At 50.3% G+C, this 26,130-nt stretch overlaps 1 protein-coding gene across 1 annotated transcript in view; it reads right to left on the bottom strand.

Annotated features, from left to right (window-relative positions):
- The window catches only part of FAT2 (FAT atypical cadherin 2), a 56,240-nt gene extending 30,393 nt beyond the window's left edge, over positions 1–25,847 (bottom strand). Inside the window, exons 1-6 of the mRNA XM_039701806.1 lie at positions 25,713–25,847; positions 11,044–14,329; positions 10,331–10,645; positions 3,842–3,903; positions 2,747–3,058; positions 1,897–2,107 (exon numbers count right to left, since the gene is read on the bottom strand). Coding sequence (XP_039557740.1) covers positions 1,897–2,107; positions 2,747–3,058; positions 3,842–3,903; positions 10,331–10,645; positions 11,044–14,308 — 4,165 coding nt within the window. The 5' untranslated portion in view covers positions 14,309–14,329; positions 25,713–25,847. The remainder of the gene's footprint in view (positions 1–1,896; positions 2,108–2,746; positions 3,059–3,841; positions 3,904–10,330; positions 10,646–11,043; positions 14,330–25,712) is intronic.
- Positions 25,848–26,130: the final 283 nt, after the last annotated feature.

The raw sequence follows: 26,130 nt of genomic DNA on the forward strand, positions 1-26,130 counted from the left end.
ACCATCATGGGCTCAGCATGGACCAGGGACCTGCTGGGTAGAACAGGGCTCTTGCTGGCTTCTGATTCAAGGTCACACTGTGGGCATATCAGCAATGGTCCTCGTCAGCTTGTGAGCTACCTGAACTCCCAACACTCCAACAGTTGGGGAGGCAGACGGTGCTTCCAGGGAGAGCAGAGCCTGGTGCCTCCAACCCAGATGGCTGAGGATTGCCAGGAACAGCAGGCCTGAGCAGCTCAGCAGCAGAAGGCTGTCCCTCACCCTACTGCTGCTCAGCCCTGGCATGGCAGCCCCTTTCTCATGCCTCACTTGCTGGGGCCTGTTGGGCCCCTCTTGCACATTAAACCCTGCAAAGCTGCTCTGAGATATGGAGAAGCTGAAACAGTTTCCTGTAATTTATCTCAGGTATCAACTTCTTCCTTCCTGGCCACTGGATGCTCTGGATTTTGCTTTATTCAATTACCAGCTGGTAAAATCTTTGCTGGTTGTAAAATTATGTATCTTCCCTTGCTGGAGGAATGCAGTGCTCACCAGCCATCTGGACACTGGTCTCCTGCTGGGAAGGAGACACAAAGAAGCAGAGACAGAGGGAGAGAGACCCATGGATGTTCTTCCCTGAGAAAAGATAGAAGAGCTCCCTGTGCACAGTGCCAAATGGAAAGAAGCAGCCCAGGAAAGGAAAGAGATGAAGAGCAATGCTGTTTGTCAGAGTTTTTGCAGACTCCATCAATCCCAGTGACAGAGTGTTTGTGGTCTGGGGAAAGTGAAACTTTGAATGAGGTACTGAAGGCTCCTGGACCTCTGCATCACCCCCTTGGTTACCGGCTACCATTATGCTTTCCTCCCTTTGCAGGGAAAATAAAATGCTGTCCTTTTTCACCAGGACAGAAACCAAGAGAGCCTTCAGCATCACTTGGAACTCTAGGAACTGGGAAAGATGAGGTCAAGCTATGCTCCAGCACTCAGCAGGGAAATGATGGGATAACTGTCAGAGGAATACAGTGTTAATTCTGCAGACCCAAACAGACACTACTAATGCCAGACAAACCTTGCACTGATATTGTCTTTCTCCTTGTAGTGCTGTATCTCTTGATGGTTAATTGTATTTATACACCATTATCCTTGCCCCAACACAGTAAAGGGAAAAACTATTCACTTGCCCAATTAAGGCTTTGTCTGACAAGGGCAGGCCCTGTAGGCAGTACCAGGAAAGGCTGTGCAAGATTGGGGCACCACTTCAAAACATCAAATTACAGGAGCACAATTGGCCCTTGTTGGTAGGACCAGTTCTGCACACGCTGCCTGGAGAGTCCCCAGGGGTGACAGCCCACATCCCCTGTGAATCCTGTGTCGTAAAGGAGGCCCTAGAGTTCCACATTCCGTGTCTAAATCACCCCTGGGATGTGGTGAGGAGGAAGGGAGAGCCCCACAAGTCAGGGCAGACCAAGTCTTTGAGGAATGCTTCCTTCCCAGGTCCCTGCTCAAGACTCAGCATGGAGGGAGATTCGGGGGTATCTGTAACACTCAGCCACACACCTGGATCCTTGCAGGCAGTTTTAACAAAACCAGCAGTGTCACTTGATTCCCAGGAGGAGCTGGCACTGGCATGCCCTGCCTTTCATGCGACATCGGAGAACACCTCAAACACAGGCAAGTTCCAGATTGTCATTAAAAATGCGCGTTGGGTAATTGCACTTGGCACCAGAGGCCTTGGATGGGCAGCTTTGTCTAATGGCTGTTTAAACCTCCGGGTGCCTGTGAGAAAGCTTTCCCCTTAGCTCACCTACACCTAAAGCAAACAATTCCATTAGCTCAGGCATGCGAGCGCTGAAAGCCAAGGGAGCCAGAGCAAACGCTCACAGACACTGCTGCCCTGCTCTGATTCCTGTGCCTCACCTGTGATATTAAACCACACTTGGCTGGGGCCCATCTCGATGCTGATCACTCCCACCATGTGGTTCACAGGATCCGTTTCCATCACGGCGAAGTTGAAGTGGGGTTCATCAAAAGCCAGAGGCTCTGAGGAAGGGCCGGGCCGGGCGACCCAGCTGATGTGGAGCCTCACGTGGGAGGAGAGCGGGGGGCTGCCGCCGTCTGTGGCCTTCACCTGCGCAGGAAGGCACATGCACCCAGGGAGAAAGATGAGTTAGCTCATGGGAGCTCCATGGATAGCTCCTTCTCCCATCCACTGGGAGTTTCAGCTACCAGTGTGCCCAAAATCCCATGAAACAGATCCTGAGCCAGTGGCCCATGCTCTGGCTGCTTCCAAGGCAGAGCCATGCAACCCAAATTCCTCTTTATCATCAAGTAGATTTGCAAAGCCCTATCCATAGCAGAGACCTGGATCACAAGCCTTGTGGCAAGAATCCACAGACTGTGGGAAGGCTTTGAACCCACATCCGAACTCCACGGCCTGATCAGGATGCCATATAGAGGCATGATGGAACCCAGAGACTGTTCAGGTTTGGGTCCACATCCATATGGGATCATGGATCACTTTATTCCTCTCTGAAGGTAGGTTGGACAGTGAATTTTAAATTTATTGTCCATTTTTAATAGCTTCCTACCTTCTGCATTTCCTATCATTCCCTCCCACGTTCTCTCCCTCTTAACACATTTGCCTTATACTTTCACTGCTGCACTCTCTTAATCTCTTTCACCTTTTCTGTTTCTGAACCCTTTTCTCTCTTTCCCTCTCCACCTGTCTCTCCCCCCACCAGCTCTTTGTGTTTCCCTCTCCTCTCACCGTGAGTATGTTGTATTCAGAGGCAGGAAAAGCTTTCCTGGAGAAGACCGTGCCAGTTGTGGGGTTGATGGTGAAGACGCCCTCCTCCTCCTCCTCGATGGTGTAGGTGATCTGGCTGTTCTGGCCCTGGTCGCGGTCGGAAGCGATCAGCCTGTACACGGGCAGCGGCGTCTCCGAGGCCTCCCTCTCGGGGAGCTGCACCATGAACAGCTTGTGGGGGAAACTGGGAGGGCTGTCGTTGGCATCCAGGACTTGGATCACGACTCTGCTGGTGGACTTCAAGGCTGGCTCTCCGTTGTCAGAGACAGCCACCTGTCAGCAGGAAAAGGGAGGAGGTGACAGGGCTCTTGGGTGACCGGGAGTGTGACCAGCCAGCCTCCATCCTGGCGGGCAAGGACTCAGCCAGGGGGTTTTGGGTGGGTCTGCATTTGTATCTCAGCATTTTCAAAGGCACTGCTCCTCTCTGCAGGGCAAAGCCTGCCGGCTGCAGCTGGCAGTGTGCAGGGCCTGTCCATGCAGAGGGGGTGAGGCTGGTCATTAGAGATCACACATCTGAAAACATCTGTACTGCAACGGCTTGGCCAGGTACCAGCCATCCTCACCCTGCCCTGCCTGGGCACGCTCCCAGCATGTTGCACTGCAGACAGAAATGACAGACCTTGATAGACTGAAAAACCTCCAGATGCCTCTGATGGGAACACTCATAGCTGTGAGCAGCTGGGGATGGGGGCTGGTGAGCAAAGCTACACAGCAATATCTGATACCATGAGATAAATGAGGGTGGATTTCTCTGGCTTGTTCTTTCCCCCATGATGTATAAACTATCCTGCTAGAGGACACTTCCAGTCCTCTTCCTACATTCCCACAGCTTCCAGAACAGAACTTTTGCTCCAGTCCTCAGCAAGAAAATAATAAACCCTGCAGTACTGCTGCAGCTGTCTCTTGGGTTAACACACACCATTTAATTAAGTTTCCCAGCAGTTGGGAGCTGATGGGACGAGATTCTTTCTCTGTGCTCCAACTTGCAAGGAAAGCCCTTTGAGGACTTAATACACTTGTAGGTAAATAAAGCTAATTACAATCATCATTACCCACCTCTAGGATATGTTCAGCCTTGTATTCTCGATCCAGCTGCCGTGAAGTCGTGGAAATCAGACCTGCCAAGAAAGAAACCCTTTGAGCTCCAAGACTCAGCATGCAAGAAAAGCCAGGGCTGATCAGATCCCTGAATGCCCAAAATCAGCCTGCCCACCTGTCCTGTTTCAGGCTCCCTTTGTGATCAGAGGAGAAAGACAGATACCCCCAGAGGGTAACCCATCCCCTCCCAGCCTGAACACCTCTGTGGAGGTGTTGCTGCTGCTCTCTGATCACAGAGACCACGGAGGAGGGGGAACACCTACCAGATGCCTGCACCAGTTGAGGGTTGGCAAGGCATTAGGTGAGAAAAGCTGCAGGACCATGAAAACAAAACTTTTCTTATGCCTCTAAGTAAGAAACATTCTGCATGTGCTGGCACAAGTCTGGCCTCTTAACAAGTCTCTTAACAAGTCTCTACTCCTGTTTTTCCTCTGCTGAACCCTGCTCTTTGTAATTTACAGTGTTTTGACAAAAGTTTGTCTTCTGTCTTGGGAAATACCCTCTACTCAACTGCTAGAACAAATGCATTTAGGCTAAAAATAAGGTACAGTCAAAAATAATGTTGGTATGTTATTTAAGCCTTGCTGAGACACAGGGTGAGTCCTCCAAAAATTGCAAGATTTGAGGGATTTCTGAAAAATACACAGTAGTTTAACCACAGGGAATAGGCTGGATGCAGGAGAGAAGAATTTTGGCTATAATAAACTAGAGTTGAAACAAAATAATCATAATTGTCCCTTTTGGGCCTGTCAATGACTAAGCTGAGTAGATGCAAGTGGAAAGGATAGCATTGAGGCTTCTGTTTCCATGTCTGGTTTCATAACAGTCCTTGCTGAGTGCCTTGACTCTTCACTTTTGGGGAAATGCAGCTCTAGATCATTTTACAACTGCTTTACCAACAATGGAAATTGTATATGTAATATTTGACCTCCTGAAAGTCATCAAGGCTGACACATGTGAGTGTTTTTGCCCACTCCCAGTTATCAACATCTCTCTCTTCCCTGTGAAAGGAAGTTCTTCTTCTTCACACCAACAAAAGGCAGGGTGAATTTTCCTGAGCACAGCAAGCACTGACAGAGGTTCATTCATGCTACCCTGGGAAATGCTTTGCACGGGATGCCACGTGCGTGTGCAGTGGTGTGAGCACGTGCACTTGTGTGCCCTGAAAGACCTGTACATCCCAGCTGCATGAACCCATCTCAACTCTCATTTCTGGTGCAAAACCAGACAGCTTTAATTAATAGTACTGTCTTCAGGTGTACCATAGTTTTTGTGTATGTCTGTCTGAGCATGACAGGCAGGAGAAAATTTCAAATGGCTGCAGGAAACACGAGGCAGCTGAAGGAGGGAGCAAGGAGCAGCTGCTTGGAACGTGACTCTTGTTCACAGTTTCCACTTGTTCCCTGGGATTATTCACATTTGGCACCAGCTATGGTGCTAAACATTTATTTGATGCCTTTACAATCATAAATCAACACTCCTTAATGTGTTACGACAGGATGGCTTGAAAAATTGTGTTTGCTTGTCTGTCATAGTGGTTTTTTTTCTCTTCCTAATCATCCTCTTAACATCTCAGCAGGTGAAGAGGACTCAGCAGAGAGCCCGCTGGCTGAGGAGCTTTTAAAACTTTCCCAGGTTAGTGAGAGCTTGTATGGCTCCATTAGCAGCAAAACTCATGGAAATGCTCTCCTAAAGGGGGCCTGGAGAAGGAATTGCAGCAGCAGCTCACTGAGATCTCTGATGTTCCTGTCCTCACTACCTACAAGTTGGCTACTGAGCTCAGAATTCCAGCTACTTCAGGGAATGCTTCATAATTTTGGCCTAAAAAGCCCACAGGACACACAGATATTGAAAACAGACACCCATGTACATGCTGATGATGCTTCTGGTTTATCAGATTCCAAAATACAGCTGCAGCAGACTAACACCTTGCTTGTAGTGTATTACTGCATGCCAGCTGATGGAAGGGAACTCAGCCACTCTAAAGGAACTATCTGGATTTGCTTGGCCACACCCTGAAATTCTTCCGTGACTCAATGAAAAAAATGAAAGAAAGCAGGATCATAGCTCAGCTTTCTAGTGCTGGAGAAGGAGGACTGTAGTGAAGGCAGATGAACTGGAATTTAATGGCACTCTAGAATGTCTGTATCACTGAAGATGCTCGTATCTCCCGGGGAGTAAGAACTGACTCTGCTCTCTATCACATAACCTGTGCTGTATCCCAGCTGGGAGTCTCACCAGCTGGAAGTTTTTTGGTTTATTTTCACATCTGCTGAGCCACAAGGCAAAGAGTTGACTTCTCCTCCTGACCCCAGGCAAACTCTGTCCCTTACTCTATGCCCAACCACGGCTCCTGGTTCCCCCCTCTGGAGCCAGTTACCACTCTGCCCTGGGATCTGAAAGGCCTTGTGGTTAATTAATTAGGGTTAATCACCCTAATTCCCGTTTGGAGCCGCGGTGCTGGGCGGTGCTGAGATGCACACACTGACAGCAGTGTTCACACGGCTACGGAACGCCCGGAGCTGGGAGATGGACACTGCACCGACTCCTGAGAGAAGCTGGCTGGAATTAATGCACATTTTCATTTGTTGCTGCTTGGTTATACACCCTGTGAGGCCAGAGGGCTAAAATGCAATTGGAGGCTGTTATTAAAGGGGAACTACCATCAGTTTTTGTGGCCTGGGGACACAGTTCCCTGGTTCTTTCTGCTGTCCCCTACAAGGCCTGGGAAGTGCATGCTTTGTTTTAATGAGTGTTTTGTGTGTGCGTGTGCATATGTGTGAGTTATCAGTACCCTACCCTGCTGGAAAACCCCATCCAGCCTGTCCCATGGGACGTGTGATGGAGTTGAGTGGGTGTCCTTTATTTGTGTTCTTGCATGAGGCTCTGATGGTTTCTGCTGAATCCTACAGAGACTGAACAACACTGTCAAAGGTCTTAATTGCACCTGGCTAATTAGCCAAGCTCTGCATTCAGGGAAGGTCCAGGAACAATGCCTTCTGTTGCCTGCATGCAGGGAGACACAGACTGTGCTCCAGCAGCCTGTCCACACACAGCAAGGAGAAAGGATTGTCTGCCTCTCTCCTGCTTGCTGCCTGCAAAGGGCAGAGAGGAAGGCTGGTCATGTTGGAACAAGAGCACCAGAATTACCAGGGCACTGTTGTCAGGGAACAAAAAATAATAATAACTTCTGCTGGCATGAACAGGGCTGGGGTGGAGGTTGCTGGCCCCCTGCCCTTGCTGCAGGGGGGAAAATCTAAGATAGTTAAAATAGCCAAAATCAGGTTTGCAGGCACTGAGGGTTTCACAAGAGCTTGAGAAGGGAAGAGGTTGTCCTCCTAAAACCCTCTTACTCTTGTCTTACTCTTACTCTTTCTCTTGTCTTACTTTGTTTCCTTCTTCTCTTACCACCCCAACTCTTGTTCTGACCCCACTGTGCAACACTCCTTGCTCAGCTGTGTGTTAGGTTGACTTTGGGGAGCAGCCATGCAACCATCTCTCGGGCCTAAAGAGCAGGATGTCCTTCCTTGTAGAGAAGTCTTTCCTTGCAGGGAACCACAGGCATCCTGGGGAAGCCAATGGATACTGTCACAGCAGGAGAGACACCAGAAGAACAAGCACTAGATAAGAGCTGGAGACAAATAATCCAAAGTAAGAGGATTCTCCAAAGAGCCTTTCAGCAGGATGAATGGCTTTGTCCTGACTCCTCCTGCCACAGCCTCCCACTTCCTCCTGGTCCTGTCTGGACTCAAACCCCCTTCACATCAAATCCTGAACACAGCAAGGTGAAAACTTTTCCAGCAGAAGAATACCCCAAGCCCTGCTGTCTGCCCATCTCTCCATGTATCTGTCTATCCCTGTCTCCCACAAACACTGCTCCACACCAGCTGCCAGGCTGGGCTGGAGAGATTCCATCGCCCATGGCACAGAGCTTTCATCTTGGTGCACAGTTTTGTTCCCTCTTCTCATTAGCCTTTCATGTATTTTCCTCCTTTTTTCTCCACCCTCTTTAGAGAACTGAGAGCTTGGAGATCTTAGAGCCTTTCTGTGGTAGTTTGGGAATGCTGGAGAAGCCCAGGACAGTTATCATGGCTGCTCCTGGCTCCCCTGTAAGACTTCAGGAGAAGTCAAGGGGCCTTGCTGGTTATGTCTCCACTGGTCAATCCATGCCATGTCAAGGCACTGAACCAAACACACAACCAGGACCCGAATTAGGTTACTTGCAATAGTGTGTCACTCTGCTCTAAATGACTTTCCAGGGCTATTCTGCAGGGTTATTCTGGGTGTAGATACACCTGTTGCAGCAGCACATCAGGACCTTCATTCCTATTAAGACACAGGATGAGAACGAGCTTCCTCCTCTGCCTTTGCCTAGAGCCCACTACCAGAAATGTCCAACCTAGGAGAGATCCAGGCTGACCTCTGGCCCTCCTGTGTCCTGGATTATTTCAGTGCCAGTGTGACTTATCTCTCTGTCCTTTGACAATGACCATGTGGAATAGGTGAAAAGGAGATGTCTTGATCACAGTATTCTGCCCTGCAATGGGATAACTCTTTTTTTTAATACAATCCTGCACTAATGGGGATGACATCAGCTCATCTTCCAGCACTGCACTACCAAGCTGAGACCAAAGATTATTGTTTTATTCTACTTAATGGAGCAACTAACCTGCAGAATGAAAATACTATTGGGTTTCCAAAAGGCTGCCTAGGGCCCTGAACGTTAGACAGGCTGTGATATTCCTTCTGGCAGCAGCAGCAAATGACTTCTCTTTAGATGCTGTAAACATGAGAGTGTAACTGCTCAGTTTATGCCAATGTTCACAGGCAATTATAGGTTCTTTTGGGTGACATGCAAGTAAAATAATGGATAACCGAATCCTCATCAGGCTTGGAAGCAGGACCTTAAACAACCTCTAAACTCAGGGTTTAAAGAAGAGACTTCCAGCAACTGTCCAAGAGATAAGATCAGCCCATGGGTTTGTTTCAGAACTGACAAACTTATCACTCTTCTCATGCAAATCACCTGAGTATAGGCAGAGATGGAGAGATGACTCATACCTGAGAGAGCTTTTTTTGTCTAAGATGGCGATTAATGGGATGGCTCAGAGGTGAGGTGTCTCATTAGCAAACATTTGGATTTTGCCAGAGTCACTCATTTTGCTAAGGAACAGCCTTGGATCGTGACTTTGCACTCAAATGGGGCTGAAAGCTCTGCCTGCAGCATAAAGGCTGCATTTCCTGCAGGGTGCATGGCTGCTCAGCTGAAGAGGGGAGCCAGCTTGGTGTCCTGACATCCATCCTGCTCCACATCCCATCAAAAAGGCAGTGGTTTTATGCAACAGGGCTTCTGAATGAACATTTCTGCAGAACCCTGCATTGTGCAAGCTGTCCTGGAGCTGGATTGTGCATGGCTGTTTGGATTATGTGGGAAAGTTGGATGCAGAGCAATGTCCTGACCAGGCTAAAAAGCTCCAGCACAGACAGCTACAGCTGTGGGCAGCACAGTTAGCTGACATCTCCAGGTGCATTTATACAGTGCCATGTAAATACACCCTGTGAGGTTCTTGTGACAAAAAGATTTTAGTATTTCATAATAATAATAATTTCCTTCTTCCATTCCCCTCCTAGCCAGCTGTAGAGCACTGCCAGAAAGCCATCACACCACTGGAAACATCCAGCTGAGAGCAGCTCTAGCTTTTTTCAATGCATCCAGCTCCTCATCTGAGAGCAAGCTTCCATCCCGCTGCAGTAGCTGAACTGCTTTTATCATCTCCAGGAGATCAAAGTCATGCAATTAATCCTCTCCCATACTCAGGCTCTGTGCCCTCCCTTCCCTCTTCTCCCAGGAGCTGATGGCATGAAGGGCTCGGCACAGTTTTCCCTGCCAGACTGGCCCAATGTCAGCTCCGCTGGGATAGTTTGAGGAAGCTGTTTACACAAAACATCAGCGGGTTTTTGATGGCTCTGGAAGATCTGGTAAATAATCCTCAGATGAAAGATATAGTCTAGGAAGATGGCAGAAGAGGCTTACTACACTTACTACATTAATAGTGCTGGAGAATGGGTGGAGCCTTTAAGTGCAGTGGAATTCATTTTTGTTAATCCTGCCTGGGTCTGTGTCAGGAACAGTCACCTCCAGAAGGGTGTTCCCTGGCTCAGGCTGTGCAACAGTTGTTTAGAAGGGGAAAGATTAAAAGAAACTGTTCAGGGCTTTGAAAGCAGCACATTTGTGTCATTCTAAGAGCCATCTGGATGCAAATCACAGCCCTCAGGTTGAGGGTTTCAGTCCTCAGACTCCCCACAGAGTGTATTTGGAGACTGGGACTTTTGCTGCAGCAGAAAAGTGTGACAAAGGCAGCTGTGTGGGCTGTTTATATTGAATATGTAACATCCTCTGGGCACTTGGAAGCCTCAAAAACAGATGCTGAGCTGGGTCAGTCTTACCTGTAATGAGGTTAATGGTGAAGAGTCCTTGAGCATTTCCAGTTAGGATGTGAAAAGTCAGTTTTCCCTCTGAGCTGGAGTCTGGATCAAAGGCATCAAGCTGAAGGACTGATGTGTTTGGTGGGGAATTCTCCATCACAGAGGCATAGAAGACAGGTCTGGACATCTGAGGTGGGTTGTCATTGGTATCAGCGACTTCAATATAAATTTCAGTCACAGAAGACAGAGGAATTGTTCCCAGATCAAGGGCCAGCACAGTCAGCCAGTAGTGAGATGTTCCCTCTCGGTCGAGTGATCCTATGGTCCGTATGGTGCCTAGGAGAAGAACAGGGAGTGTTTGTGAGGGATTTAAACAACTCAGACCACTTAGTTCTTGATGACAGAGCAGTCTCAAGTCTGCTTCCTGCTCTTGGCTGCACACACAAACTCTCACACCCACTGAGAATGTGTGAGGGGCTTGTTTCTGCTGAGGTTAATTTTTGGTATACAAGTGATAGAGAAGACCTTGGAATTTTGGGGGAGGACAGACATTGATTTGCTGTTATTTTAAGGAGAAAAACCCCTGCTTGTTCCTACCCAGATCCAGGGGTAAATTAGTAAATTCCTGCACAAACAAGAAAGGCTTGAACGCACAGAACATTGTAAACAGCCAGGCCAAACACAGCAGGTAGCTTAAGCCTTCAAGGGACACTATTAATTGAAGATGTCCTTACCTGTGTCCTTTTCAATGTGGAAGACAGACAGGCCAGTGCCTTCTCGGAGGAAATACTGAACCTCTCCATCTTTGCCCCTGTCGATGTCCTTGGCTGTGACCATCATCACCGAGGTGCCCTTAGGGCTGTTCTCCTGCACCCAGCCTTTGAAGACAAAGGAGGCAAAGCGTGGTGGGTTCAAGTTCTCGTTGACATCTATGACGTTCACTTCCAGGTGGCAGAGGGAAGAGCGAGAGAAGGGCTTCCCTCCGTCACTGACCTGCACGGTTAGATTGTAAGAGTCCCTCTTCTCATAGTCCAGCTCCTTCTCCAAACGGAGCGCCCCGGTCAGCTTATCCACATGAAACATCATCTCCTCATTGTTAATGAGGCTGTACCTCACCTCCCCCCCAGAGCCAGCATCAGGGTCAAAAGCTTCCAGAAACAGGAGAATGGTCCCCACGGGAAGGTCTTCGGGGACCTTCACACTGTTGAGGGCTGGGAGGCACTGAGGGGTGTTGTCATTTACATCCTCCAGAGTCACAATGAGGTCTGTAACAGAAAACAGCTGGAAGCCTGTTTTGGGCTGGTCTCTAGCTTCTATTTTCAGCACATAGCAAGGCCACAATTCTCTATCTAGAGCACCTGTAACTGTCACTTCTCCAGTGACACTGTTAATGGCAAACTTGTCCGTGGGGGTTAGGAGGGAGTATTTCACTCTCCCATTGTCATCTGTATCAGCATCTTCTGCTTTCAGTTGAGCTATTGTTGTCCCTGCTGCTACATGTTCTGGTATTGCCACCCAATAGGCACCTTGAGTGAATTTAGGAGTATTATCATTGGTATCCAACACATTCACAGCCAATAGTTTCCAAGACGATTTTTGTGGTGTGCCAAGGTCATACACAGTAATGTTGAGAATGTAGAAGCTGGTTTGCTCATGATCTAAAGGAGAAAGGACTTGAAGGAGACCCAGTTCCAGGTCAATTGTAAAGCAGCTGTCATCGTTTCCATCTGAGATCACATAAACCAATTTTCCATTAAAACCAGTGTCAGGATCAAGGGCTGAAAGGTCAGCAATAGTTGAGTTGATGGGAACAGTCTCTATGATATCAATGGATCGTGGAAAGCTGTCATCAAACTTAGGAGCATTATGGTTTATAAGGTGCAAGTTCAGAGATGTTTCATCATCCTGCCCATGGCCTTGAGACTGAGACTCGATGGAGTGTATGATGGTTTCTGTCAGTTGCTTCAAGACTCCTGTTTCCTCACACTGCATTTTGACAGGGAGGCCTTGGCTGACCACAGTGATGTTTACAGATGTTGGCAAAGCATAGTTCTCTCCGTCTGTTGCAGTTATTTTCAAAGAGTAGAAAAGTGGCTGTTCAGAAGGAAGATCTCGCAGAGATATTCTAAGGGATATTACTCCAGAGATGGGATTCAGTTCAAAATGCTGTAAGTCGTTGCCAGACTTGATTTCGTACTTGATATGCTGCAGCTCATCACTGTCGATTGCAGAGACCGTGGCCACAGGGCTCCCAACTGGAAAGTCCCGTGGGATGGTGCCACTGCAGCTTGCCTTCTCAAACACAGGAGCGTTGTCATTGACATTGCTCAGCGTCAGGGACACGTACACCTCAGTCTCGTGGCGGAAGGGTGAGCCCCAGTCTGACGCCCACACTCGCAGGTGGTACCATCTCTGCATCAGCTCGTAATCCATCGACTTGGAGGTGGAAATGACACCAGAATAGGGGTCAATGACAAAGGGAACTGATTTCTGGTTGGCTATGCTGTAGGTGACAAAGCCGTTGTCTCCTTCATCTTCATCTGTAGCCCTTACTGTTAAGACACTGGTGCCAGGAGGAACATTTTCATCAAAGGCCCCATGGTATGAAGACTGAGTGAAACTTGGAGCGCGATTGTTGCAGTCAGTGATGTCAACAATAACAGACGTAGATGTGTGACTGTTACTGCTTGTAACTTCAAGCTCAAAACTAGACTGCTCATGGAAGTCCATTGCTCTGACTGTAGTTATCAGTCCAGTGTGAGGATTGATCTTAAAGCTTGTGCTGTCAGGAGTTGGTCTCAAAATGTATTTAAGATTTGGGACAGCTGGTGTGATCTTCACCATAACAACTTGGCTTCCAGCTGGGGAAAATTCACTGAGCTGGACCCGGTACACTTCTTTCTCAAACCTGGCAGAAACATACTTGGAGGGAGGTATGTGGACAGCTCTGACAGGAGAGAACAGTGGTGGCTTGCTCTTGTCCTTGGCTTGCACACTGAGGTTGAAACCAAACGGGTAAAGTAACCAGTTTATCTCTTTGTTTGACACAATCATGAACTCAGTGCTCCCAAAGTAGGATTTGATGGCTTTGAAATGTCTTCCCGGATCTCCATCCACAAACTCAACTGAATCAATCCCTGCTTCTGAGTCACCGCTTTCTACAGAGAGAGTTGCATAGATAAAATCTTCGTCTGAGTCAGGTGATGTCACCTTCACCGAGGAGATAGAGGGGGGTTTCCTGGCAGAAGGCTCCACTTGGATGGTGAGACTAGCCAAGTTCCCAAAGCCATTCCCCTCCGTGATCTTTCTCATTCTGTCCACAGCCAAAACCTGCAGGTTATGCCTGCCTCGATGGGTGCTGTTCAGCCTGCCTGTGACCATAACTGCCCCCGTGGTGGGGTGCACACTGAATAGGTTGGACTTGGTGTTGAGTTCATAGTAGAACTCAGCGTTCTGGCCAGCGTCAGCGTCAGTGGCACTGAGCCTGCTGACCACTGTTTTTAGAGGAGTGTCTTCTCTGATGGACACTTTGTAGGAGGGGGGTGAAAAGAGAGGTTTCAAGTCATTTCTGTCCAGAATATGAATCAAGACTTTGGCCCAGGCTTCGTAAGCAAAGGTGCTCTCTGTGGCCTTGATTATTAACATGTAACTGTCTTTGACCTCACGGTTTAAAAGTGCTGTGTTGCTGCTCCTGGTTCTTATTCTCAAGAAGCAGAAATCCCCAATCACGTGCTCCTCTGTTTTAAACAGACCAGTGTTGTCCCCAGAAGCTATTCTGTACCTGATGTCCCACTCAGGGTCTGTCTTGTAAATACCCATTTTGACGTAGCTCTCCACGTAGGTCTTGGGGGCTGAATTCTCATAGATGGTGGCATTGTAGAAGAAGTGAGTGAAGTGCAGAGGGGAAGTGCTGCCCTTCTCACAGCTAGCTTTGTGGACCACACAATGTATCAGGAAAACTGCAACACTCAGGAAGCGACTCCTGATGGAGACTTCCATGATGCGGTGTCTCCTTGAGCCCTGCAGGTGTCAAAGGAAGAACATTGGTAATTCTCATTAAGGTCAGTGTGCTACAGATAAAAGTCTGCAAGGGCTCAGCCTCGCCTCCCTGCTCTGTCTACCCTGACCTTTATTGATAAAATTGTTAGCTCAGCCCTTCTTCCCTCTGTCCCAGTGAGAAATCTGTTCTCCCACACCCCCACACTGGCTCAGATTTCTTCACTTTCTCTGCTTCAGTTTCTGTCTTTATAGAGGGCAAAATCTGCTAAGTCATGCAAAATGCTCTGATCGGGCTGACTTGCTATTCTGTGAACAATCTTGCCCTCCCTTCATTCTGCTTTCTCCTAAGTCAAACAGCATACCTACACTCTCCATCCCCAACCCATCCCCCCTCTTGTTTTGTTTCTCCAGCCTCCCTTCTCCATCTTAACTTCTCTCTCACCGAAAAGTATCTTCAAGAGTGAAAATATAAACTGGTTTATCTGCCTCTCTGTGGTTGTCTTCCTTTTTCTCTCCTGTGCTACAGAATGTCTTGTCCTTCCCCAGCAATGATGGGGAACACATGCCATGTTGTAAAAATTCCTTCTGAATGTGCAGCTCCACGACGTGGCCTTTCCAACAGCTTTTTCTCACTTTCTAGTCAAGCTCTGTCTCAATCACCTCAAAGTTCTTCCAATTCACGGGCCTGACCCTGCTGCCTCCTGAAGGAGCAGGTTTCCAGCTACACTTTGCCCATGTCACCCTCATCCCTTGAGTAATCTCTCTGGCTGCTGCCTTCTCATGGCAAAGCCCCAGGGTCAGGATTCCTGCGGAGGATCTGCTGTCCATGACCACCTGCCATCAGCTTCCTTCTCCAACAGCTCCCCAGCAGCTCCACGGTTTATCTCTGTGAACCAGGTGTGTCAAAGGAGGAACTGGGCAGCACACATGTGATTAACACGGATGTAACTTTATTAGGGAGCTTTGCAGAGCTTGTTAAAGGATCAAGGCCTGTTCTTTTCAAAAGCTAAGTGCATGCTGCTGTGTGTGCAGTTAGGGGTTGAAACCAGGGATAAGCTAAATATAGGTGCATATATTTCTCCTAGATATCCTAGGAGATCTTTATCTAGAACTGTTTCTTCCTGTTTTAAATTTAAATTATATATCAAGTACCTGCCAGTCATTTGGCACATTCCTAATTTAAACAGGGAAGACTTGTTTTTCCAGACACTTTTTCAAGACTCATCTCTTTAAGAACCAGAACTAGTTCAATTTGTATGTCAAGTTGAATTTTAGGAACAAATTGTTAGATCCCAACCAACAGTAAGTGTCATATTCTCTCACTGAGCTATCTAATTACTGATAAATACAAAGCTGTATATGTCATATTTGCTTCAAATCCTTTTCTCCTTGGTAAATAGAAGCCAAACATCCAAAAAATCTCTCTGTAGCCATTCCTTTTTGAGACAAATGCTCTGAAGCTGAAGTCAAACTACCAGAAGTTGGAGAGAAATCAACACAATTCAGTTTTGACAGCTTTTCATGCCATCATTTCACTTCTAGGAAACACAACATAATCCCAAATGTCCTTCAAATTAAAGAAAAACTTGGAGGGCAGAGATGGGTGACCCAGAAAGGCATGTGGCTCCTCCTGAGAAGTTGAAAATCATGCTCTTAAAAGCTCTGCTTGTTGCTCGTTACTTAACAGCTCTCCAGAGCTGTGCAGCATGTAGGGACTTGCCTAGAGCTACTCCCTTGCAGCACTTTCAACTGCTGAACCTGGAGAGGAGACGTGGGCAGGCTGCGCACGCGGGGCACTCCACACAGCCCAGAGTGCAGCAGAACAAACCAGCAGCCAACCCAGGGCTGCTCCACCACCAGCAGCCTTAATGAATCCCATCACTTTGTATCTGGGCTAATTGACTTTTTAATTGAATTGTACTCAAACGGCAATGTGAACTCATCTCTCATAAGACATCAGAGAAGCCACAAAAGCAGAGACGTTATGAACTCCACAACCACAAGAAAAGCTGGATCCAGAGCACATGCCTTCCTGGGCACCAGCAATTCAATATGGGAGGATAACCTTGAGCAAGGAGTGGGTTTTCTGGCATTTAACAAGATGCAAGCTTTCGTCTGAATCTCTCCTGGAATGCACTTAACCTTCCTCTTCCCTGTGTATTTCCTGACATCTAAGAAGGGCTTCACTTAACAGTGTTTCTTTTCCCCTCTGTATTAGCAGGGTTTTACTCCTCTGTCCAGATAATTATTTTTCAAAACCTATTGTGACCTCAATATTTCTTAGAGCTTTACTCTCAATTACAAGCTGGACTGAAAGCAATCAACGGCTTCAGCAGTTATGATGAGGGATGGAGAGTGACTATGCATGTGGGGCATGAGGCAGAAGCCTCATTTCCTCTGCAAATGATCTGAAACTTTGAAAGACACAGTCAAAACTTGGGGGGGAATTGTCCAGGAGGCATCACCATCAGCTTTTCAAGAGCTTCTCTTTGTGTCAGGACCATGCTCAGTTGAGCAGTATCACAGACAATCTGTGTCCCCTGACAGCAACTTCCCACCCTGGGCCTGGAATTCATCCCCTATGACCTGCAGCTGCAGTTCCTCCTCTAGTACGCTGCACTGGGAAGCAATCATGCTCTGAGGGTCTTGTTTCTCTTTCTCTAGCATGGCTTTTGTGCAATTTGGAGTGTGAGAGATCTCCCAGGAGATGACTGTGCTGTCCCTGATCTGTCCTCTGCTTCTGGAATCATTTATGCCACAGTCACAATGCAAAATTATCCAGAAGTTGGACTGGGGCGTTTCCAAGGCCAGTGGTGAAGCTTAGCAGAAAAACAGGGGACAGTGCTCTGAAGAGAGGGGAAATCTGGTGAACTGTCTCAGCTCCAGGGAAAATCCTGTTGGGACTGACCCTGGAAGATGACAGCAATGAACCAGAAGAAATGAGGTGGGTTTCTATGACCTTTGTTCCGTGGTTGAAAGCTGTGCATAGCATGAAACCAGCAAAAAAATCAATTTACTGGCCCTTATTCCCAGATGCAGGTGGCTACCAAGGAAGGGCAGCACTGCCAAGCTTAGGAGTCCTTGCCACGGATTTCGAGGATCTCCAAATGGAAACTGGGCGAAATCAAACAGATTTTTCATGCAGATTAAGAGAAAAACCATTCCTCCTGCTTTCCTAAGCTGCACTACCCCATGTCCCTGCGCTGTCAGTAATTAGTGCACGATCCATGGGACCTGTGGCAAGGACCATATACAATTCAGCTGCAAGCATTTAACATTTGAACACCCTCACTTGCCTCTGGCCTCTCCACCTCGTGGGACCATTTATCTCCACTCCTGACAGTGCTCCTCTTCTCTCTGGTGCCCTGCTGGAGCTGGCTGCTCACGGGGAGGCAGCAGCGCTGGAGGAAGCCCACGGTGGGATGGAGTGTGGAAGGCAGGGCACGCTCCCGACTGAGGGAAATACCAGGGCATCATTATGTGGTGATTCAGCCTCCTTTCCTAATCACCAGGCGAGGATCAGAGAGCCTCGGGGGGCTTCGCCCTCAGCGCTGCAGATGCAAGCTCCCCGCAAAGGCGGTAAACAGCCGGGTATCTCTAATCAGAGCCCGAGCGCGCGTCTAAATTTAACATCCAAATTGGGAACCTCTGTCAAAGGCATGCCCAAATCTGCCGGCTTGAAGCGAGGGAACAAACACAGAGCTGAGATTCCAAGTGTGTGCGTGGGGAGACCGTGGAGACGGGTGGTTTGGGGCAGGACAAGGCTATTCTGGCCAGCTGGGGTGAGCGGCTGGGGCATGGCCGGGGGGGTCTCTGGGGACCCTCCCAGGGGTCTCCTGCAAGGTGTGGGCTGATGTGTTTGTTGGCCATATCGCAGAAAAGTGCTGCAGCCTGCCAGGAAGCAGGTGTGGCCCCAGCCCCACCTTTTGATTCCCTTCAAGAGGAGCATTTGGAAGCAATAAAAACCCAAAACACAAAACAAAGCAAGTGCTGAGTGCACCCAGAGCAGCATTCCCCTCATGAGCTGTGGTGGGGACTTAGCCCAAGGTTTTGAGATCAGAAGCTTAAAGAAAAATAATTTTCATTGGAAAAGAAGGACAACTCTTCCCTTACTACTCTTTTGCCAGCATGTATCCCAAGTTTTCTTTCTTTCTCTCATTTTCCTCCCTCTCCTCCCTCCATTTTCTCTCCCTTTTTCCTTCAATACAAGAAAAAGCCTCTTCTCCAGGATAAGGACCAAGCAAAATAACCCCAAACACATCAACTTATTTGTCAGAGGCTGCAAGAACAGGGAAAGACAGGAGATGAGACTGGCTGTTCAAGTAATTAGTTTAACGATGCATTTCAATGGCCATTGTGAAACAGAGAGCAAAGGGAGCAATCCCGTAAGATGGTGAGTACAAGGTTTTGGGAAGGTAATAGGAGATGGGACATTGTTCTCCTGGCTTGGTGGAGCAGAAGGATCCAACTACAGCTGGGGCAATGTCCTTACAGCTGCCCCCCAAACAGGACCAACCAGAAAGCTGTCCCCGGGCTTTCAGTGTGGCAAAGTCACAGAGTTACATGAACACTGTGCTGGCCACGTCTGTGAAATGTTTTGCCTCCCAATGCTGACATAGCCTATGCTCACCCTGCAGGGAGGTTGTGCTGCTTGGTTAATGTTTGCCCTCTCCTCTGCCACAGTGATTTTGGTGGGAATTGGATCCTTTTCCATTTGGGGAGCTCCCTGATGGCTGCTCACAGTCACCCCATGGGGTTTGAATTCTCCGTGGAGATGGGTATCTTTCAAACTGTTTCCTTGGACTTTGGAAAAAAAAACAAACAAAACCACCCCATCCTTGGAGATCCTGCTCCTGCCTTTGGGTGTGCAGTCTCTGCTTGGTTTTGCAGTGCACAGGAGAAACACATCCTGGAGGTACTACACAAAGCCAGAAAACTAATGAAAAGAGCCCCTGAAGTTACGGTGTTTCCTTCTTCAATGTATCTCGGGGTTTTCCAGCGCCTGTGGATGGTTTCTTAGGGCTGATGTTTGCAGAACTGCTTGCACCAACCTGCTAGGGGGCTGAGTTGGTGTGGGTGCAGCTTTTTGCTGGACTTGCAGATTCCATCCAGGCACAGCTGGGCTATTCCTTCCCCATCTCCACTTTCCAATCTCTGAACGGCTTGGACAGAGTTTTGAAAATTCTTTCCAGGTTGCTGGACAGCCTGGAGCAAGGTGGCTGGTCATGTAGAACCTGGTGCACGTGCCCTTCACCACCAAGGAGTGTCCTTGCTCTGAGTGCCCCATGAAATGCTGCCAGGGCAGAGTGGCAGTGCCAGACCTGTGCCACAACCATCTCATGGCTCTGTTCCTGGGGGAAGGGGCTGTGTGCTGATGGGGTGGGGTCTCCTGAGGGCTTCTCAGCTGCAGAGCCATGGAAAGCCGTGGGTTAATGAGTGTGATGCTGGCATGCAGAGCAGGGACTCCTTCCTTGCAGGTCACACAAGATCTAGAATAGATCCCTAGAAGAACAGGTACAGCCCTAAAGCACTACAGATGTTCCTTCCATCATCTGCCAGCTGAGCCAGGCAGGTGCTTTAACCCAGGGGGTTTGGGTGCCCCTAGGAGCTTGGACTGGCAGCCTCTGGAGTGGTGGTGGAACAGAGGTGGTGGAACAAACTCCTTGAAGGAGTTTGGGGGAAGCCTGGGAGACACTGAGTTGCGTGGGGCAGTCTGTGCCCCAGGCTGGGAGGGAGATCCAGCAGACATAACCTAATTTTCTCTGTACTGCTGCAGGGCTTGGTGAAAATGCTTCATTCTGAGGCAGCCCTGCCTTCCCCAGGCCTGGTCTGCTGTGGCCAGGGACCTGTGGGGGGACCTGCCAGGGCCACCATTCAGGGCTGACAGTGCTGGGATGCTGTCCCTGAGTGGTGCAAGGCATGGATGAGTTGAGCCAGAGAGGAGATGGCAGGATGGCCTTCCACATGGGAAGGGCAGCTGGGAAGCATTTAGTTACTCTGCTGTCCAGCTCCTCCTTCCCCCTTACAGCTGGATGCTTTTGCCACCTTTGTCACTGTGCCAGGTTCCACAGGCTGGATGCTCAGGGCCAGAGTGACTCCAAAGGCACCTTGCTCCATGACATCCCACTGTGGCTTCCTCCAGCCAGCCACTCACCTCCTGCCCCCAGAACATCTCACCCATTCCCCATCCCTGGGGCTTTGGCTGTGCCCTGATGCTGCTCCTGCTGCCCTGGTGTGACCCTTCACTGGAGCAAGCAGGTGCTGTGTGTCTGTGCCTCCAAGCCATCCTCTGTCCCACAGCACCACCAGGCAGGTGAAGCCAAAGGCTTTCTCCTGCCACCTTTCCACCTGCAATGTGCATTTCTGTCTGCTCTGAGGAACCCAGGGAGAGCTGGATTTTGCACTGCTGCCAACACCTAGGCCTGGCCCAGGTATGTCACCTAGCTGAGGTGTCACTGTTGTAAGCTCATCAACCTGAACATGCCTGAACTCTCTGCAGAGCTGTGAGGGTCAATGATCTCTCTCTGTTTTGGCACTGCAGCATCATTCCAGAGCAAGAGTTAACTGAGCACCTCCAGAGCTCTGGAGTCCTCAGTGAGGTCTGGGGGGGCTGAGGGAACCTTGCAGTGCCACCTGCCTTGCTGCTGGCTCCTGTCCCAGGGCAAGTGTGACACGAGGGAAGTGAACTTTGTTGTGCCAAGAGGGAACCATCCTTATGCATCATTCCTAATCTCCTTCCTCTGCTCTCCCCAGTTATGGGAGCAAGGGGGTAAATCCTGCTTATGATCCAAAAGCTGCCACTGCACATAACCAGTGGAGGGGCTGAGGGGTGGACAAGGACAGCAGCTGTGACAGCCAGGAGATGGAGGAGACAGCACATCCCACTGGTGGCTGCCATGGGAATGGGGCACCTGGGACAAGAAACAGCCCTGGGGGCTGGAGAAGGGGCAGTCAGGGATGGTAGGAAGGAGTTTTGGTGGGAGCTGCTCCCCAGGCAGGGTGTGAGGGGCCCTGGGGGTGGGCACCACAGTGCAGCAGCCCAAGCACATTGGCACAAGGGCCAGGTGGAGCATGGCAGGGTCTCACATGAGCGTGCCCCAGCTCTGCTGCTGCTGCTGGGACTGTGCACCATTCACCCTGTGATTCAGATGCCATGGAGGCTTTTAGCACCAAGCACCTCCATACCTCAGCCACTGCAAACTGCCTGTGAGAGCCTCAAGGGGTCCTGGGCTCTTCTCTGATTGCTTTCTCTGCCAAAACTCATACTGAGCCTTTCACATTTCCCTCATGCTTGGGATGCAAGTTATCTCACACTGATAATCACTCCCCTGTCTGCAGACTGCTGAGGGATTTGGGTGTGTGGGACCACACTGTCAATCCTGCTACCCTTCAGATCCACTGGCCAGCTCCAGCCAAATTTAACCAGATAGGCAAAGACTTTTGAAAGGAGTTAACTTTGCACAAGCTTGTGAAAAGCAGCAGGACAGAGGAGAGAAATCCAAATTAGGACTCCCAGCTGGAAGAAAAAGCTCTAATGCGAGCCCAACCCGATTATTAGACATCAGAGAATCCACACAAGAGGGAGCGCCGCAGGCAAGCGAGCTCCGTGAACTGTGCTGCTCACAAACAGCTGTTTACTGAGTGCTGCAAAGCTGGGAGAGCCACACACACCTCCCACCCGAGCCATGGGCACCAACAGGGTCAGCTCACCCCAGCCTGGGCACAGCAGCACTCTGCACAGCGTGCAGGGCTCTGACCCTGCGAGTCCTGAGCTCAGCCCGGGTGCTGGCACTGAGGCCGCTGCCCTCATCACCTCCCGTTCTGTGATTCCCCGTGGAGAACATACACGTTATCCTAAAATCGCCAAAATTCCTTGGGAAGGAGCCCAGGAGCACCTTGGCGTGAGGGACCTGGTGCTCTGCTGGGTGCAGGCGAGGAGCCGCAGCGCTCGGCAGGACAGGTGAAAGAATGCATTTAATGCAACAGAGAGCTCAGCCTGCTCTGCCCTGCAGCACCGCCCTGCCCACCGCGCTCCTCCCTCACCTTCTCCTCCACCCGGCAATTCTCATTCTCCCTGCAGAGCTGTCCCCGCACTGATCCCACATGTTCTCCTTCCCCTGGCCAGGTCCTGCCGGTCCTGCCCTCCTGCTGCCCGCAGCCCCTCTCTCTCCGCTGCCATCCCCCTGCCCCGAGCTGCTCCTTCCCGTCCCTCCCCTGCCTTTGGAGGCAGCGTAAGGACACAGAGGACCAAAAATGAATGAGAATCAGGGCACGATCCTCCCTGCTAAAAGCACGGCTGGCCGGCATGCCAGCAGCCGTGCCACAAAAACTCCCCCAGCAGGTATTTACTGAGGGCAAAGGGATAGAAACCCTTCAGCTCCCAGAGCTGCCCGCAGCCGCCCACCTCCTGCGCCGTGTCCAGAGCGCTGCACAGGCTGCTGCGAGCCCAGCCCGTGCCCTGGGGAGCTCGGCATTCCCCGGGAGAAAAGATTCACCCCCAGGACAGACGCGTTTGAGCCCAGGCTGGTCTCATTGCCACAGTGTGTCCTTGTGCTCCCAGCACAGGTCACTCCCTCCTGCTCCGGACTCTGCTGGAATCATATTTCTGACATCTCCTGCCATTGCAGCACTTCTGTGGAGCCAGCAACAGTGCATGGACACTGCGTGGAGCACCTGTGACAACCAGGCTGGGCACAGAGTGTCCCTGTCAACCGGGGCCATATGGAGTGTCTATTCGTGGCATAACCCAGTCTCCCGGGCTGCCTGAGTCACAGCTTCTGCCCAAGGTGCAACCCAGCCACTCAAAAATAGCCACAAAATGTCAGAGCATCCAAACAGCCCTGCCTGGCTACCTCTCCATTCTCTCTCCCAAAATGGCCAGTTTTGATTATTTAGTGGAGGAGCATAAAAAAGAAGGCACAGATAACCTGCTCCTTCTCCCACTTTTCAGCATCAGCGCAAGTACCTGTCTGATCTTGGGCTACTGCATTTAAAAACCTCCACTGGAGCCCTCCATCCCCAATGGATCAAAACCTTGTTTGAAGCCAAACAACTTTTGGTGTCTGCAATATCCTGTGGCAATTTGTTCCAAAGTTAATTATGCCCTCTCTACAGAAAAGCAAAGTGTTTCCTTTGGTTTGTTTCAACCCTGCTCCTTGTCCATTTCTGAGCTACAAACCTTTCTAGCAGCCCTTGCAGCCTGCCCCTCCCTGGAGCTCCTACTTCCAAGAATTAGAGAAGAAAGTTTCTCTGCTAATAAAGCAGTACCTGCCTCATTGCCAAGGAAAAAGTGTGGTTAGAGGAAAAAATGCTTGCTCAGCAGATCAGCTTGTTAGTAGACAATGCAGCATCCATGCTGCCAACCCAGTTAAAAAAATGCAAAAGGGCTCAGGGGTATTTAATCCTCTCATGTTTGTCCATGCTACAGGAGGAAGCCCACTGCTAACTGCTCGAGGTGCAGCTGCACTTGCATGCTCCACACGTGGCACAAAACAAAGCGAGGAGCACGGAGCAGGGAATGCCATTGCTGCAGCTTGCAGGTAGCTGGAATGATCCTGCAGCACTTGCCTTGGAGCAGTTGGCAGGAGAGCAGGATGCAAAATGCATTAGTTCCTAACAGATGTTTGATTCCAGGTGTCGTGCCTCCTTTGAACTCTCCCTCCGTACATGAATGATGCCTGTTTGTGTGCAGGGTTGGGAGAGGATGCACTGGTTTGGGAACATTAGGATTTGAAACGCATTCACGGTGAGGGAAAAGCTTGGGAGATGACGGATCCTGCTGTGCTCTCCCCTCCACAGGCAGGGCAGCTGGGCTCATTTTGGGAATGCCACAGAGCACGCTGGAGCACAACAGGCAAGGCTGGGAGAAGCAGAGACTGAACCCCCTGGCTGGGTTAGAGACCTCTCCCCTGCCCAGACCCTCAGGAACCCCAATCCCATAGCAGACAGGCAGATGTCCCTGAACCGTCCTGATAAGGTGAGGTGTGCTGCACATCAGGAGATGATAAAAGTACACAATGCCAGCCCTGGAGACTTTGCTGTCCCGAATCCCCAGACAGCCCAGCCCTGCTCAGGAGCCCAATACAGACTGTTTGCTTTCCATCCCAAAGCTCCAATAACCCCCCAGCTCTCTCTAGCTGACAGCCTGGAGAGCCACGGCAGCTCCCTACACATCCCCTGCCTGCTCTTTGCCCCTCTGAGTGCTGGAATAGGGGGAACAGAGCATTCCATGTGCCCCTGCCGGGATCCGGGGCACCCTGGGCGAGCAGGAGCCCGTTGGCCACAGCCCTGCCTGCCCAGCAGAGCCTGCCCAGCTCGTACCACCACACAGCCTGAATTTCCACACCTGCAAACTCAGCCCTCCATGGCCACAAACGCACAGGAGCAGGAGCTTTCTTTAAGGGCTTCCTCTGGAGCAACCCCAGTCGCGTGACCGCTGATCTTTGCCCCTCTGGAGTGCCGTGCTCCACCGAGTCCAACCTCGATTTCCCGGGAGGCTGATTAGCTGATAAGTGCAGTTTGGAAGGGCGCTGCTGGCTCCAAGTGCCCAGGCCTCTCTGCCTGTGTTTCCACCTCTTTTTATCAGGGCTGCACATGTACATAGGAAATAATTCCTGCACGCCCTGAAGTGGGACTGGGCTTGCTCTGGGATTTCATCCCGTCGCAAGGCACTGGCACTGAACGAAGGTGCAGGCACACAAAGGGTGGCTCTGGCTTCAGCTCCTGGCTTTGCTGCACATCCAAGGCAGGTGAGGAGCTCCTAGCTGGCTGTACAGGGAAGCTGGGCAGGGGAACACCAGCGCTGTGACTGCACTCGGGGATCCCCAAAGCACAGCCCAGTTCGAGGTGACAGTGGAAGTGGCTTAGTGGGGCACGTGGGGACAGTTTGGAGCTGTACCACCTCACCCCACTTTGTAGGGCTGTACATGGGCAATAGCTGAGCCTACAGCCACACACCATCACTGCTCCTGCCACAGCTCATCCATTTACTCCAGCACAAGCTTGCTCCCTGCAGAAATCCTGCCCTGTTCAGACACCTGGACTGCTTCTCTGCTCACTGCCTCCACACCTGCCTTGCTCTGCAGCGTCCCTTTTGCCTTTGATACCTGGAGCCCACCTGCTTGCACTGGCTGCAGCCTGCTGAAGCTTCCCAGCTAGCCACCTTCTAAAAATGAAGCTTTTTCTGCCTCCTTCCATGAGCCCCGTGCTAGGGCTGCCAGAAGGGAGGAAGAGATGAAGAGCTCTGCATCCCAAAGCTCTCTCTGTAGGTGAAGGCTGCTCCCAGCAGAAGTTACTCACGTGCAAAAGCAGTTTCACGATTAAATCTCTGCATCCTCCATCCATGCTGTACAGACTGCTCCCCGAGTCACTCCAACTCCCCACACCGGCGAGCAGCGTGCCTTACCTGTTGCAACAGGAGAGGGACCTCTCCTGAAGTTCACTGTCTCGCTGCTCCCTGCGCTGGAAATCCTCTCCCGCAGCAGCAGCTCGCTGCCCGCCGGGGGTCCATGGTGCTCGCAAACCAGAGGGGAGGGCTCCGAGAAATTCCCGCAGGAAGGGGTTTTGCCGGCTGAAACCCCGGCGGCAGCGGTCGGGAGAAAGTTGCGAGGGGTGGAACTCGGTGTGAGCAGCGCCAGCCCTTCCGTGACGGGAGGAGGAGGAGGAGGAGAGGCATCGCCCGCTCCCGAAGTGAAGTTGCGTGTGTGTGTGTGCCTGTGTCAGAGCTGGGCAAGGAACCAAGCCTTAGAGCCAAATAATTGCAGCGCTTTTTACTGTTAGATTAACCAGCACTGCCATGAAATCCAGGGCTTCAGCTGCAGGGG

This window comes from Passer montanus, unplaced genomic scaffold, assembly GCF_014805655.1.
Source record: "Passer montanus isolate IOZ18808 unplaced genomic scaffold, ASM1480565v1 scaffold15, whole genome shotgun sequence".
In the NCBI taxonomy this organism is placed as follows: domain Eukaryota; kingdom Metazoa; phylum Chordata; class Aves; order Passeriformes; family Passeridae; genus Passer; species Passer montanus.